The 13,717-nt window shown below is 39.9% G+C and overlaps 1 protein-coding gene across 2 annotated transcripts in view; it reads left to right on the top strand.

The window, feature by feature from the left end:
* The window catches only part of usp34 (ubiquitin specific peptidase 34), a 49,621-nt gene that overhangs the window by 27,657 nt on the left and 8,247 nt on the right, over nucleotides 1–13,717 (top strand). For both annotated transcript variants that reach the window (XM_056732904.1, XM_056732896.1), the window contains exons 27-62: nucleotides 15–115; nucleotides 229–438; nucleotides 541–666; nucleotides 1,116–1,238; nucleotides 1,325–1,408; nucleotides 1,492–1,578; nucleotides 1,879–2,079; nucleotides 2,157–2,280; nucleotides 2,386–2,510; nucleotides 2,651–2,803; nucleotides 3,411–3,571; nucleotides 3,663–3,967; nucleotides 4,055–4,218; nucleotides 4,300–4,365; nucleotides 4,475–4,621; nucleotides 4,708–4,764; nucleotides 4,909–4,986; nucleotides 7,047–7,141; nucleotides 7,699–7,871; nucleotides 7,952–8,102; nucleotides 8,210–8,288; nucleotides 9,022–9,075; nucleotides 9,155–9,250; nucleotides 9,347–9,411; nucleotides 9,914–9,989; nucleotides 10,123–10,170; nucleotides 10,359–10,424; nucleotides 10,569–10,649; nucleotides 10,757–10,842; nucleotides 11,120–11,288; nucleotides 11,385–11,459; nucleotides 11,547–11,698; nucleotides 12,109–12,262; nucleotides 12,718–12,762; nucleotides 12,846–12,950; nucleotides 13,305–13,452. In XM_056732904.1, coding sequence (XP_056588882.1) covers nucleotides 15–115; nucleotides 229–438; nucleotides 541–666; nucleotides 1,116–1,238; nucleotides 1,325–1,408; nucleotides 1,492–1,578; nucleotides 1,879–2,079; nucleotides 2,157–2,280; nucleotides 2,386–2,510; nucleotides 2,651–2,803; nucleotides 3,411–3,571; nucleotides 3,663–3,967; nucleotides 4,055–4,218; nucleotides 4,300–4,365; nucleotides 4,475–4,621; nucleotides 4,708–4,764; nucleotides 4,909–4,986; nucleotides 7,047–7,141; nucleotides 7,699–7,871; nucleotides 7,952–8,102; nucleotides 8,210–8,288; nucleotides 9,022–9,075; nucleotides 9,155–9,250; nucleotides 9,347–9,411; nucleotides 9,914–9,989; nucleotides 10,123–10,170; nucleotides 10,359–10,424; nucleotides 10,569–10,649; nucleotides 10,757–10,842; nucleotides 11,120–11,288; nucleotides 11,385–11,459; nucleotides 11,547–11,698; nucleotides 12,109–12,262; nucleotides 12,718–12,762; nucleotides 12,846–12,950; nucleotides 13,305–13,452 — 4,230 coding nt within the window. The remainder of the gene's footprint in view (nucleotides 1–14; nucleotides 116–228; nucleotides 439–540; nucleotides 667–1,115; nucleotides 1,239–1,324; nucleotides 1,409–1,491; nucleotides 1,579–1,878; nucleotides 2,080–2,156; nucleotides 2,281–2,385; nucleotides 2,511–2,650; nucleotides 2,804–3,410; nucleotides 3,572–3,662; nucleotides 3,968–4,054; nucleotides 4,219–4,299; nucleotides 4,366–4,474; nucleotides 4,622–4,707; nucleotides 4,765–4,908; nucleotides 4,987–7,046; nucleotides 7,142–7,698; nucleotides 7,872–7,951; nucleotides 8,103–8,209; nucleotides 8,289–9,021; nucleotides 9,076–9,154; nucleotides 9,251–9,346; nucleotides 9,412–9,913; nucleotides 9,990–10,122; nucleotides 10,171–10,358; nucleotides 10,425–10,568; nucleotides 10,650–10,756; nucleotides 10,843–11,119; nucleotides 11,289–11,384; nucleotides 11,460–11,546; nucleotides 11,699–12,108; nucleotides 12,263–12,717; nucleotides 12,763–12,845; nucleotides 12,951–13,304; nucleotides 13,453–13,717) is intronic.

Below are 13,717 nucleotides of genomic sequence, written 5' to 3'. Positions count from 1 at the left end.
GTGTTTGTGTACAGGGGGGCTGATGGGTCCGGTGCGCATGATCTCATCTGGACACGAGCTGACCACTGACTACGATGAGAAGACTCTTCATGAGCTCGGCTTTAAAGACATGCAGGTAACCTTAAAACGATTATGTGTTGTAAACATATCATGGCTCAAACTAGCGTAATGAGAACAAAATTGGCCGTTAAACGTTATTTAAGATGTTTACGCTTTGTGTTACGTCAGATGGTGTTCGTGTCTCTGGGCGCTCCTCGGAGAGAGAGGAAGGGAGAGGGGGTTCAGCTGCCGGCCTCGTGTTTGCCGCCGCCTCAGAAGGAGCACATCCCGATGTTGCTTCTCCTGCAGGAGCCACATCTCACCACGCTCTTCGACCTGCTGGAGATGCTGGCCTGCTTCAAACCTCCAGGTCCGGACAGACCCCAGCACAGCACTGAGGTACAGCTTAACCGGTTTAATCCAGAGAATTCCACAGTCGATTCAGATATAGAACAGAGCCTAGGAATGTTTCATATATTCACTGTGTTTGTTCTTTTGCAGAGCGTTCGCTGCGAGGAGCTTCACCTCCACGCTGAGAACCTATCTCGTCGCGTTTGGGAGCTGCTCATGCTGCTGCCTACGTGTCCCAGCATGCTCCAGGCCTTCCAGAACATCTCGGATGAAGCGGTCAGTAACGTGACAACATTATCTTAATACAAAATATGATGTGAAATATGTGTTGTAGGGATGTCAAATTGCGATATATCGGTTCCAAAAGAAATGTTTGTGTTGATATAATGTATATCAATATATATGTGTTTTTAGTATGTTGTAGTACGTTTAATGTTTATATGTTTATATGAATACACAAACATACATATAAATATATAATACACATACTTCTTCAATATATACAGACATACTAAATAGAACCTATTTAAATATAAATGTATGTAATTATTTGTTATATGCGCGTGTATTTAGTATACACGCATATTATATAAACACAAACAAGCAACTACCTATGTACTTATTTTGGAATCGATTTATAGTGATTAATCACGATTAATCGATAAGTCATACTTATTTGACAGGCCCATTATGTTTACTTAAGAATATGATGTTTTGTTTTGCAGGGATCTGACGGTTTGTGCTGGAAGGATCTTCTGAGAATCAAGAGCGCACATAAGCTGCTTTACGCTCTAGAAATCATTGAGGCTCTCGGCAAACCAAACCGCAGGATTCACCGCGAGTCCACGGTACTTACACACTCGCACCATCATCCAGCATTACGATCGCAGCGTAAACATGTTTAAAGCAGAATGTTTGCACATGTGTGTTTCAGGGAAGTTACAGTGATCTGTATCCAGACTCGGATGACTCCAGCGAGGAACAGATCGAGAACAGCAAGAACACGTGGAGCTGCAAGGTACAAACGCCTCACGTCTGACCAGGTGTCACATGATGCTCTTGACCGATAACTGAATGATTCCTCCTGTGTTTCTTTTCTAGTTTGTGTCATCTGGAGGTCTTCAGCTTCTGCTGGAGATTTTTAGCTCCGGGATCTTAGAGCCGAAAGAACAGGAATTCTGGACGGTTGTGAGTGATTCCGGCAGAAATCTTTAATAATGTTTGATGCCAAAATAAATAAAAATGATGTCTATCGTAATTGAGTACAATTTACCTATGAATTTAAGTTACACTGATGATACATTTTCAAATAATATTCACATATCTAAATGATAAAGTACATTTGTGAATTATGTTGTAAACACCTAAAATAGTATAAAACGATATACAAATACTATAAAACAATTGATTTTTTACTTTTTTTGCATTACATTAATAAATACTAGGCGAATAAACACTAAATATTGGAAAACTTTTCTTTCTCTGTAGTGGCTGTTGGACTGTCTTGCGTGTCTTCTGAAGCTGATCTGTCAGTTTGCTGTGGACCCGGCCGATCTGGACTTGGCCTATCACGACGTCTTCTCCTGGTCCGGTCTCACGGACACACAGAGGAAGAGGGCGTGGCCCGGGAAGTCTCGCAAAACCGCCGTGGATCATGGCAAGAACCTGCACATACCCCGTCTTACAGAGGTTTGCGACCAAAGCAGACATCAAGCTTTTCTGTATACGTATGTGTACTCTGTAGCTTATTTTGTGATTTCTCGCAGGTGTTCCTGAGTCTCGTTCAAGGCATCAACCTCATCCAGAGGCTCATTAACATGGCGTACACGTATGACAATCTGGCACACAGGGTTCTCAAGGCCCAATCTGATCACAGGTCCAGACACGAGGGTAAGCACCTCATTGGTCGTTTTTGCTTGAGGTTTTTTGTTGAAAAGACAAAACTTTTGGATCTTTGATAACTGTATTGATGAGTGTGTTTGTATGTTTCTGCAGTGACTCATTACTCAATGTGGCTGCTGGTTAGTTGGGCTCACTGCAGCTCTCTGGTTAAGTCCAGCCTGGCAGACAGTGAACATCTACACGACTGGCTGAAGAAACTCACGCTTCTCATACCTGAGGTACGACACAATAACGTTATTTCTTTAAAAGGAACAAGACGCAGTGTGATTGTGGGTATCGTCAAGCACCTTTGATGGTTTTCTCCTTGTTCCGTCCGCTCTCCATAGAGTTTCATGAAGTGTGTTCTGTGTGTTTTTAGACGGCGGTACGTCAGGAGGCGTGCAGCGGTCTATATAAGCTCTCTATGTCCGGACTCGAGGGCGGAGAAACCATCAACAGATCCTTCCTGCTTCTCGCTGCATCTACGCTGCTGAAATTCTTACCAGACGCTCAAGCCCTTAAACCGCTCGGAGTGAGTAGGACAATTTCATGAAAATATCATGATAAAAATATATATATATGAAAATTAAAGGGATATTTCACCCAAAAATGAAAATTCCGTCATCGTTTATTCATCTTCGAGTTGTTACATATCAATTTATTTTTTTCTGATGAACACAGAGAAAGATATTTGGAAGAATGCTTTAAACCAGACAGATTTTGCCCCCCATTGACTACCATAGTATAAAAAAATACTGATGCCCCAGATCTGTTTGCCGTCCTACATTCTTCAAAATGTTGAAATGTGTTCAACAGAACAAAAAAAATGATAAAGTAATTTGTTCCTACTATGGGAGTCAATGGGGGGCAAACTCTGTTTGGTTATAAGCATTCTTCCAAATATCTTTCTCTGTGTTCAACGGAAAAAAGAAATGTGTAAACATTTGGAACAACTTGAAGGTGAGTAAATGATGGCAGAATTTTCATTTTTAGGTGAAGTATTCCTTTAAAATAACTTTTGTAATGTCAATGAGGAGCCATCCCTTTCCATTTGTTGAGTATTATTGATTCTGGTTTGTGTATTTTAGTTCACAGAAAGTGTGTATTAGTGTGTATGAATGTGTGCGTTTCTGTTGTAGGTGGAGGACTTTGAAGAGGAGGCGATGTTCCGCACGGGCTGTAAAGAATACTTCTGGCTGCTCTGTAAACTCATCGACAACATCCACGTGAAAGACGCCAGTCAGAGCACCCTGCTGGACCTGGACGCGCTGGCTAGACACCTCGCTGACTGCATCCGCAGGTAACAAACCCGCACACTGCTATGACAGACCAATCAGAATCAATTAGTTCAGAGAGGTTCGTCTCTTACTGGTGCCTGCTTTCCACCGCAGTCGTGAGATTTTGGACCAGCAAGACGGGGCCATTGAGGACGACGGTCTCACGGGTCTCCTGCGCTTGGCCACCAGCGTCCTGAAGCACAAACCTCCATTTAAGTTCTCACGGGAGGGGCAAGAGTTCCTGAGGGACACGTACGACCTGCTCTTCCTTTTGCCCAGCCTGAAGGACCGACAGCAGCCCAAATGCAAGAGTCCGGCGGCCCGCGCCGCAGCGTACGACTTGCTCGTGGAGGTGGTGAAGGGCTCGGTGGAGAACTACAGGCTGCTGCATAACTGGGTCATGTCTCAACACATGCAGGGTGAGCGACCGGACGTCCTAAACAAATCGATGACCCAATAAACACGCCATATTTCAGTGTTTTTGAGCTATGTGATTGTTTTTGCAGCGTCTCACGCTCCGTATAAGTGGGATTACTGGCCACACGATGATGTCAGGGCCGAGTGTCGATTCGTGGGACTTACCAACCTGGGTGCCACCTGTTACCTGGCATCTACCATCCAACAACTTTATATGATACCAGAAGCCAGACAGGCGGTCTTTACCGCCAAAGTGAGTACAACACTCATGATTTTTGTGTTACATCAATTGATTTGAGATATGTGCCTAGTTATGATGTTTTTGTGCATTTAGTATTCAGAGGATATAAAGCATAAGACCACGCTGCTGGAGCTGCAGAAAATGTTTACTTATCTCATGGTAGGTTTTGGCTGCATTCACATGCAAACTGTTTTTATAAACATCAATGTATTTTTGTTTGACACACAACACTAAACACTAACTCCTGCGTATATGTTTGTGCACACAGGAAAGCGAGAGGAAAGCGTACAACCCTCGTCCGTTCTGTAAGACCTACACCATGGACAAACAGCCGCTGAACACAGGAGAACAGAAAGACATGACAGAGTTCTTCACAGATCTCATCACCAAGATAGAAGAGATGTCTCAGGACCTGGTACGACTCCCGTCTGTCTCGAGCAGCTTTGTGTATCAGTGAAATCTAGCAGTCAAACCAGACTAATGTATGTATGTTTGTTTCAGAAAAACACAGTCAAAACACTGTTTGGAGGCGTCATCACCAACAACGTGGTTTCACTGGTAAAGACCTGCTGTATTAAACAGGCTTATATAAAATGAAAAGTATTTAGATAACCTCACAGACACAAATCCTCCTCAGGACTATGGAGCGTGTAATAAATGGATTTGAAACGGATTGGTTTATTTGTGTCCGTGTCTTCGCAGGACTGTGATCATGTGAGTCAGACGGCTGAGGAGTTTTACACAGTGAGATGTCAAGTGGCTGATATGAAGAACATCTATGTGAGTTTTTCTACTGAGCACACAAAGCCTAAAAGCCATTGCACATTGAGTCCGAAATTAGCGACTGAAATTTCCGCACGTTATAAAATAAATACGACCTCACGTTGTGCCAATCATATTTACACTCCACCTCCGATATTTTTGAACATCATAGAAGAATTTGGGCTGAGTTCGATTTTCTGGGTTTTTCGCATCCGCAGCAATCATCTTGAGAGGGGTTTTAACAATCCAGAAACACCGTACAATCGACCTTAAATACGAAAAAACGCATATGAAAAGTTTGGACTGTATGTGTGAAGTTTATAAGTGTTTTTTTTCTCTTGCAAACATTTCTCTTAATAGGTTTATTTTTGAAATTGTGACTTATTTAGCTAACAGATTTCACAAAATATATACGAATTTTGGTTTTGACGACTTCATTTATGGTGAATCTCGGGCTCGGACTACACAATATAATTCATATTAGAAGAATGTCTCGACTTAAAATAATTTAGTCTGAAAGTCGGGCTGTCACGATTATGAAATTTGGCTGATGATTAATTGTCTAATACTTCATTGCGATTATGACGGTTCATTTTCTGTTTTAGGGCTTTTTATAAAATGTTTTTGGTAGTCTGGTTTTCACACTGAGATTAGATTAAATATTAAATTGTAGGTTTTTAAAGTTTTTAAGTAAGTGAGTGATGGGTGTTGTGGTGGTACATTTGACCAGTATTACCATACTTAAGTCACAATATATACACTAAAATATGCAGTCACTACAGCTCTCTCTTGTGTCTTCTATACAGATGTGCAATAATTGCGATGAGTGTCAGGTTTTTTTTGTCACGTTTTTTTTTTATTATTACACCACACCACTGTATCTAACCCGCCCCTCACCCACGACTATTAAATAGACATACTAGGCATTGCAATGTAAATGAAAACAGCTTCTTGGAAACCGCTGTTAGATTACATCGCCCTGTAAACTGGCAACAACATACACTTATACACCATAGAAACTTGCACTTCATGTAGCCGATACTGCTGTTTCTGAGAACTGGTCCCAAACATTAGATTTAGCAGCTTGACCTTCTTTTCTTTTAATGATGTAAATTCCCGACCTTAATTTTTCCCACACCTCGTCTTCCATCTTCACTTTTATTTCTCTGTTTGTTTTGTTGTGACTGGAGGCGGGAGCTGCTTGGCGCTTTCGTGAGGTGTTCGGTTTTGGGACATAATGCAAGACATAGGCCTACATATTGTAACCTTATCAAAGAACCTAATTAAATATACGAAAATATATATTCCCAAATATTTTATATAGGGTGTAGGGAATTGCACGCAACATAAATGTTTTTTTATTTTGTATTTAATTTCCCGCCCTGACCCGCGCATCACTAATCTGAAGTCAAACAATCGCGATGAGACGATTGTTTAATAATCATGACAGCCCTATTTGAAACACTTGTAAATTCTTGGGATGTTGATGATAAAAAGATTTCAGACTACTCTGTATCCAATCGTCATATGAAGTCTGTTATGATGTGTGTGATGTCATCGAGAAGGTGGAAGGAAGATTGTAAAAAAACAATGGCCCCTGAAGCGTCATGATTTCTATTGGCTGTTGTGTCATCGAAAATGTTGTACACAAATTTGAGTAATTTTAGTCACCTGACACACAGGTTATACATCAGTCTGTGTGACTCGTGCATTATTCATAGAAAAAATGAATTATGAATTAATGTTGAACATGTTACAACCTAGTGACATTGACTCAACTTTATATTACATAAACATGCAGCAATTAAGATGATCTGCTCTTATTCATGTTTATGAATGAAATGATGTCAGTGACTCTTGAAACTCATTCACTTCCAGTACGTTGCTCATTTTGTTGTGTTTTCTTGCCTCGTGTCTACAGATATGCAGCAATATAAATAGTTGTTTGTAGGACCATTTTTTCCAAGTTATTTTTTCCGTCTGTCTTTACATTTTAAGTGTTTGGGCTCGGGACATCCCTTGTATCTGAATTTAGACCACACCTTCAAATCTCTTTCTCTTTTACTCTCTCTCTTTAGGAGTCTCTGGATGAGGTCACCATTAAAGACACATTGGAGGGTGATAACATGTACACCTGCTCTCAGTGTGGAAAGAAAGTACGCGCTGAGAAAAGGTATGATATATTTGACGCCTCACACCTGTACAACAGTTAGTTGTTCTTCTTGAATTTAGTTGTGCGAGCTGCTTTTTACCATCCATTTCCCATTTAAAGCGCAAATTCTGTCCTTTTCTTAGAAAACAAATCTTATTCAGTCTAGTGCGCTTTTACACTCCTATCGATACTTTTTTAGGGCTGTTATGCAATTAATCGCTATTAAACATACATTTAACATACATTTACATTTAACATACATAGGAATTCGTTACGATTGACTGAATTCTTAAAAGTATGTGGCAGAAACACAGAAAAACATTGTTGCTGTTAACTTCCGAGACGTTTGTGAATGTACTGTTACTGTGGGAACTATTTAATGCTCTAAACATGACGTAGCATACAACCAAACGTAACTGGGTGCTTTACCTGTCATTCATATGGCCTCATGGGCGGGCCTTGACCGAAGGCTTAATCTTATGCGACAGTTCTCAATGTCCTTTACATTCTGCTAAAATCAGCAAAATCTGCTTTTTAAAAAATCATATGTTTTTTCATTCTCTCTCTTTCTCTCACAGGGCATGTTTTAAAAAGCTTCCCCGGATATTGAGCTTCAACACCATGCGTTACACATTCAACATGGTCACCATGATGAAAGAAAAAGTCAACACACACTTTTCGTTCCCTCTGAGACTCGACATGACGCTCTACACAGAGGACTTCCTCATGGCCAAGGGCGACAGGAAAGAAGGTACTCCAGGGTCGAGTTTTTGTGGTCAAAGTCATGTCGCATTGTCTATTCTATCCAACTAATCATGACCAAATTGTCAGGTTTCCGTGAAGAAAGCGATGCGAAGCCAGCTGAGAGCTATGAGTATGACCTTATCGGAGTGACTGTGCACACGGGAACGGCGGATGGTGGCCATTATTATAGTTTCATCAGAGACATTGTGAACCCGCATGCTTACCGCAACAACAAATGGTGATTATTTACTTTCTTCTGCATACAAACAAAGATGCATAAGTTGTTGATTATTGATGATAAATACATTTAAAAGTCAGTTAAGTGATAATGTCATTCTTTTGTAGGTACCTGTTTAATGACGCTGAGGTGAAACCGTTCGATTCGGCACAGTTGGCATCGGAGTGTTTCGGTGGAGAAATGACAGTAAGTATCCGTGTTAAGTTCTCCTTCGTGCTTGAATGGATAAAACCACACAAGATTATGTCAGAAAGCCCGTTTTCTCTAGCATTTTCTTAAGCAAGGTGTGAAATAAAATCTTAAATGAATGCAAAGAGTTGTGAAAATGGAAGTGCGGTGACGGACAGATCTGAGACAGCTCTTAAAGGAGCCATGTTCTCAAACGTTTAACATTTAATTTATAATTCAGCATTAAAGACTGTAAAGTGTTTGAGAACTTCCTTAAATTTCTGTATATTTCCTACATGATAACTCTCAATTATATTGTTGAATGTCTATAATTAATGTTAAAATAATCAATTTAATAGAGACATCAGTTACAGTACTAATATCAGAATGTTTGCTTTTATTCACAAAATGACGCTGTTAAAGAAATATGTTGTTTCTACATCAATTTGAAGATTAAATGTGAAATTATTAAAATGTAAAAGTATATTTAAAAATTTGATTGTAATGTTCGATTAATTGTGATTAATCACATAAAATGCGTGTTTAATCCGATTAATTTTTTTAATCGATTGACAGCACTTTAATAAATACAAAAATAATATGCACGATACACATTCATAAATTATGTACACACGTTGTTAGCTTCTGGATGCGATTAATCGTTTGACAGCCCTATTTTCTATGCACGAGTCCATCTAAAATACTTTTTCTGCAGTTGTGTTTAATATTGAGAAATGTGTCTTTTTTTTAGACCAAAACGTACGACTCTGTCACCGATAAGTTTATGGATTTCTCCTTTGAAAAGGTTTGTGATAGATTTCCTTCACATTTTCCTCTCAGAATAATCTCAGAATGTCATAACGTGTGATTCTTGCTCTCCGTAGACCCACAGTGCCTACATGCTGTTCTATAAGAGAGTGGAGGTGGAGGAGGAAAACGGGAAAGACTTTAACTTTGATGTCTCTCCCGACCTTCTGGAGGTACAAATGCACGTTTCTGTAAATGATCACCTAAAATGGCACAGCGCATGTCTGTTAGTATGAGAATGTAACGGATGGCATCTCTCTTTCTCATAGTGGATCTGGCACGACAACATGCAGTTCCTTCAAGACAAGAACATCTTCGAACACACATACTTTGGGTGAGAGAACACTGAATTATGAATCTCGATCGAAGAGAATACAGCCACGGAAAATATTAGGAGACCATTCCAAATGTTCATTCACTTAGCATTTCGAGATGTATCGTAGCCATTCCTGTTCGGTGTCTGTTGAATTTCAACAAAATCGAACCTCAAGAGTGGCATGAAGGAAAAACAACAGCGCTGTGAAAGACTGGCAGCATGACAACAAACAATAAAAAGAATGTTATCGCATAATTTAGTTTGAAATTTTCCAAACTAGCTGTAGAAATATTAATGTTGTGTTGCTTAAAAGTGATTATGGACTTGTTTTCTTTGCAGTATTTGAGGTCTGAATAAAGACTAGAAACAATATTTTATTCGAAATTTGAATTTGAAAAATGGTTTCTGTAACAGTGTCTTATGTTTTTTCCGCAGCTGTATTTAAATAACATTACAGCTAATGCTTAAGAATATATTTGGTATCTTTGACAACATTTGTTTATGTTGTGTTCATTTGTAGTTTCATGTGGCAGCTGTGCAGCAGTATTCCCAGCACTTTACCGGACCCTAAATCCATTTCCCTCATGACTGCTAAGGTGAGTCTGCTTCATTCATTTCATCTCTGAAGATCGCTATGACAACCATCATTACCTGAAAGTCCTTTCAGAACGACCAGCGTCTATTGGAAACACTCTAGAGGTTCACTTTAGTTTTCCTTTTGTCTCACAGCTCAGCACATCATTTGTTCTGGAAACGTTTATTCACTCCAAAGAAAAGGTGAGACAATTATGTTCTTGCCTTCAAATGCCAGCCAATGATTTTCCAGGGGATATAGAGAAATGATTTACTTAATTCCTTAAATGTAATTTAAATCGTAACATTTTATGATGATCAAAAAATATGAATAATAAAAAATCTAGAATAATAATAAAATCAAAATGTCAATCATCCTTTTTGTCTTTCAGCCCACAATGCTGCAGTGGATCGAACTTTTGACCAAACAGTTCAACAACAGTCAAGCTGCTTGCGAGGTAAAAGCCTTTTCATCCAGCTTCCTGTTTCCCAGCAAAATTTTACCTTGAGCATCTAGTTTCTCTCCGACCTCTTCAGAAATACAAAGAGCTCTTTAGTAATATGTGTAATTTGTGTATCTGTGTGTGTGATGATGTCTGCAGTGGTTTTTGGATCAGATGGCAGATGACAACTGGTGGCCCATGCAGATTCTCATCAAGTGCCCCAATCAGATCGTCCGGCAGGTGAGCGTTGCCAAATCAAGAGTACTTTGCAGTTTTGCGTTTGAATAACCTTGATCTCCTGTTGAATAGAGACACAATAATTGATGTTGTCTGCTGTGATGTTTTAGATGTTCCAGAGGTTGTGTATCCATGTGATTCAGAGACTGAGGCCGGTCCACGCTCACCTGTACCTGCAGCCGGGCATGGAGGACGGGTATGTGATGCACACTTTCTGTTTATTATAAAGCAGACATTTTTAACAGTAACCCAAGAATAATGTTGTTTCAATGTTGTGTTATGTTACTATTAGTACATTTTTATCTGCTAATCATTTTAGTGCCTCTTAAACTTATTTGAGTTTATTGTTAAGACAACATTTCTAATTTCCGTTCAATTTTTAATTAATATTTAGCTATTTTTGATGAACAGAATTTTATTATGGGGATGTTCTTAATACATTTTTTCCTTATGTCTGTTGTGTTGGTCTTTAGGTCTGATGACATGGATGGGCCGGTGGAGGACATCGGCAGTCGTTCCTGTGTGACGCGATTCGTCAAAACGCTGCTGTCGATCATGGAACACGGAGTGAAGCCTCACAGCAAACATCTCACAGAGTATTTCGCCTTCCTCTACGAGTTTGCCAAAATGGGCGAAGAGGAGGTAGCCATCATTTCATCTGTGTATCGCTAGCCTGCTTACATAAAGTTTTCACATGACTCGTAAGTGCATAAATACAATGTTTCTTTCTTCACGCAGAGCCAGTTCCTGTTGTCTTTGCAAGCCATTTCTATAATGGTGCATTTCTATATGGGCACTAAAGGACCTGAAAACGTGAGTATTTGGCCAGCGAAGATCTTCCCTCATCCACAGGAATGACATCCTCAGTGACATCGTTCTCTCTCTCTCCCTCTCTCTCAGCCTCAGGTGGAGGTGTTATCCGAAGAAGAGGAGGGTGAGGAAGATGAAGAGGAGGACATCCTCTCGCTGGCGGAGGAGAAGTACCGTCCGGCCGCTCTGGAGAAGATGATCGCCCTCATAGCTCTGCTGGTTGAGCAGTCCAGATCTGAGAGGTGAACATACGGTTTATTCATGATTTATAACTTTTTACTTGATTTGCCAGTCTGTATTAATTCTGTGGGGTTTATTGTGTGAGAGGAGGATCTGGTCCTCCCGGGTGAGCTTGGTTTGTCCCAAGGTTTTTTTTTCTCCATTATTCATCATTGGAGTTTGGGTTCCTTGCCACAGCAGGGCAGTGTTGGCTTGCTAACCAGGAGACTGCATCTATTTATTTCTAGATTATTTATTTATAAGAATGATCTTGCTTGTTCTATAAACACCATGCACTGTGCTGTGTATTACCTTTCTGTGCCTTTTCTGATTTGCTCCTGTAAAGCTGATTTGAACAATGCACATTGTGAAAATATATAAATGAATTGAATTGAATGTCCGCATCAATGCTCATGTCTTTGTTAATCTACAGACACTTGACCTTGTCTCAGAGTGACATGGCTGCCCTGACTGGAGGAAAAGGTTTCCCCTTCCTGTTTCAGCATATCAGGGACAGTATCAACATCAGACAGACGTGCAACCTCATATTCAGCCTCTGTAGATACAACAACCGCCTGGCAGAACATGTGAGACACTTGCACATGAATACATGCGTTCAAAGGCTACTGACACGACAATGTCAAGTTGTGTATTAAAGGGAAATTTCACCCAAAAATTTGAAATGTGCCATAATTTATTCACCCTCATGTCGTTCAAAACCTGTATACGATTATTTATTCTGTATAAACCAGAAGAAGAGATTTTGAGGAATGTCTCAGCGGTACAGTGAAAGTCAATGGGGACAATGTTGTTTGGATACCAGCGTCCTTCAAAATATCCTCTTTTGTGTTCTGATGAAGGAAAAAAGTCATACAGGTTTGAAATGACATGAATGATGAATGAATTTTCATTTTTAGGTGAGCTATCCCTTTAAGATCACAGTATTAGAAATTGAATTTTAATACATTTTTACATCGAGAAAAAATAATTCTCACTAATCTCACTAGTAAATCCTCACGATTTGTGTGTTTCTCTGGTGTAGATCGTGTCAATGCTGTTCACCTCCATAGCCAAACTGACACCAGAAGTGAGTACAACACTAACACACACGCGCACACATTTTACTATCAACGAACACAACTTCACATCATTATTGTGTTTGTCTCTCAGGCAGCGAATCCCTTCTTCAAACTGTTGACGATGTTGATGGAGTTTGCAGCCGGTCCTCCTGGAATGCCTTCGTTTGCCTCCTACATCCTGCAGAGGATCTGGGAGGTAAATCGACCAAAAAGCGTTTTAAACAAATCTACAGTCACGTGAAATTAAAAGAAAACTATTAATTAACCGGGAAATCCACACAGTAAAATTGTATTTGAAATGAACAGGGAAGACAAGTGTTTGGCAAAGCATTGTTACATACCATGAACACAGGACTTTTCATTCTAAATGGAAGTGATCTAGTATTCAAGAACATCTTGCCTCCCCCGGCCTCAGATGTCACTAGTTTTAGTTTCTCATCAAACAGGTTTAACGGTTGCTTTTTCTTTCTTTGCTTTGATTGAAACATGTGGTGCATTTGCAACACAGGTTGATTCTGAATGCAGTGTCTGATCTCCTTCTCTGTCTCAGGTTATAGAGTACAACCCATCTCAGTGTCTGGACTGGTTGGCGGTTCAGACTCCCCGTAATAAGCTGGCTCACAGCTGGGTGCTGCAAAACATGGAGAACTGGGTGGAGAGATTTCTGCTGGCTCACAACTACCCGCGTGTCCGAACCTGTGAGCTTTTACACACCATGTGGAAAAAACAACATAACATGGGCCCAAAAGTATTGGGATGCCTTATAATGGCTGGAATACACTTCAAGACTTTTATAAGATTTTTTTTTTATTAGACATGATACACTTGCAGACTTTTTGAAAGTTTCAGATAGAAACACCGTAACTGATCAAATCTAAGACTGGGACAGACTTTTTGCAACAAGTTCAGATTGAAAATCTGAGCAAAAGTCTATTTAGTGTATCTGAGCCTTAAGTTGCATTA

This window comes from Triplophysa dalaica, chromosome 2 (assembly GCF_015846415.1).
Source record: "Triplophysa dalaica isolate WHDGS20190420 chromosome 2, ASM1584641v1, whole genome shotgun sequence".
NCBI classification, from domain to species: Eukaryota; Metazoa; Chordata; class Actinopteri; order Cypriniformes; family Nemacheilidae; genus Triplophysa; species Triplophysa dalaica.
The sequence above is the reverse complement of the archived record's forward strand: the minus strand, read 5'-3'. Positions and strand labels throughout refer to the sequence as shown.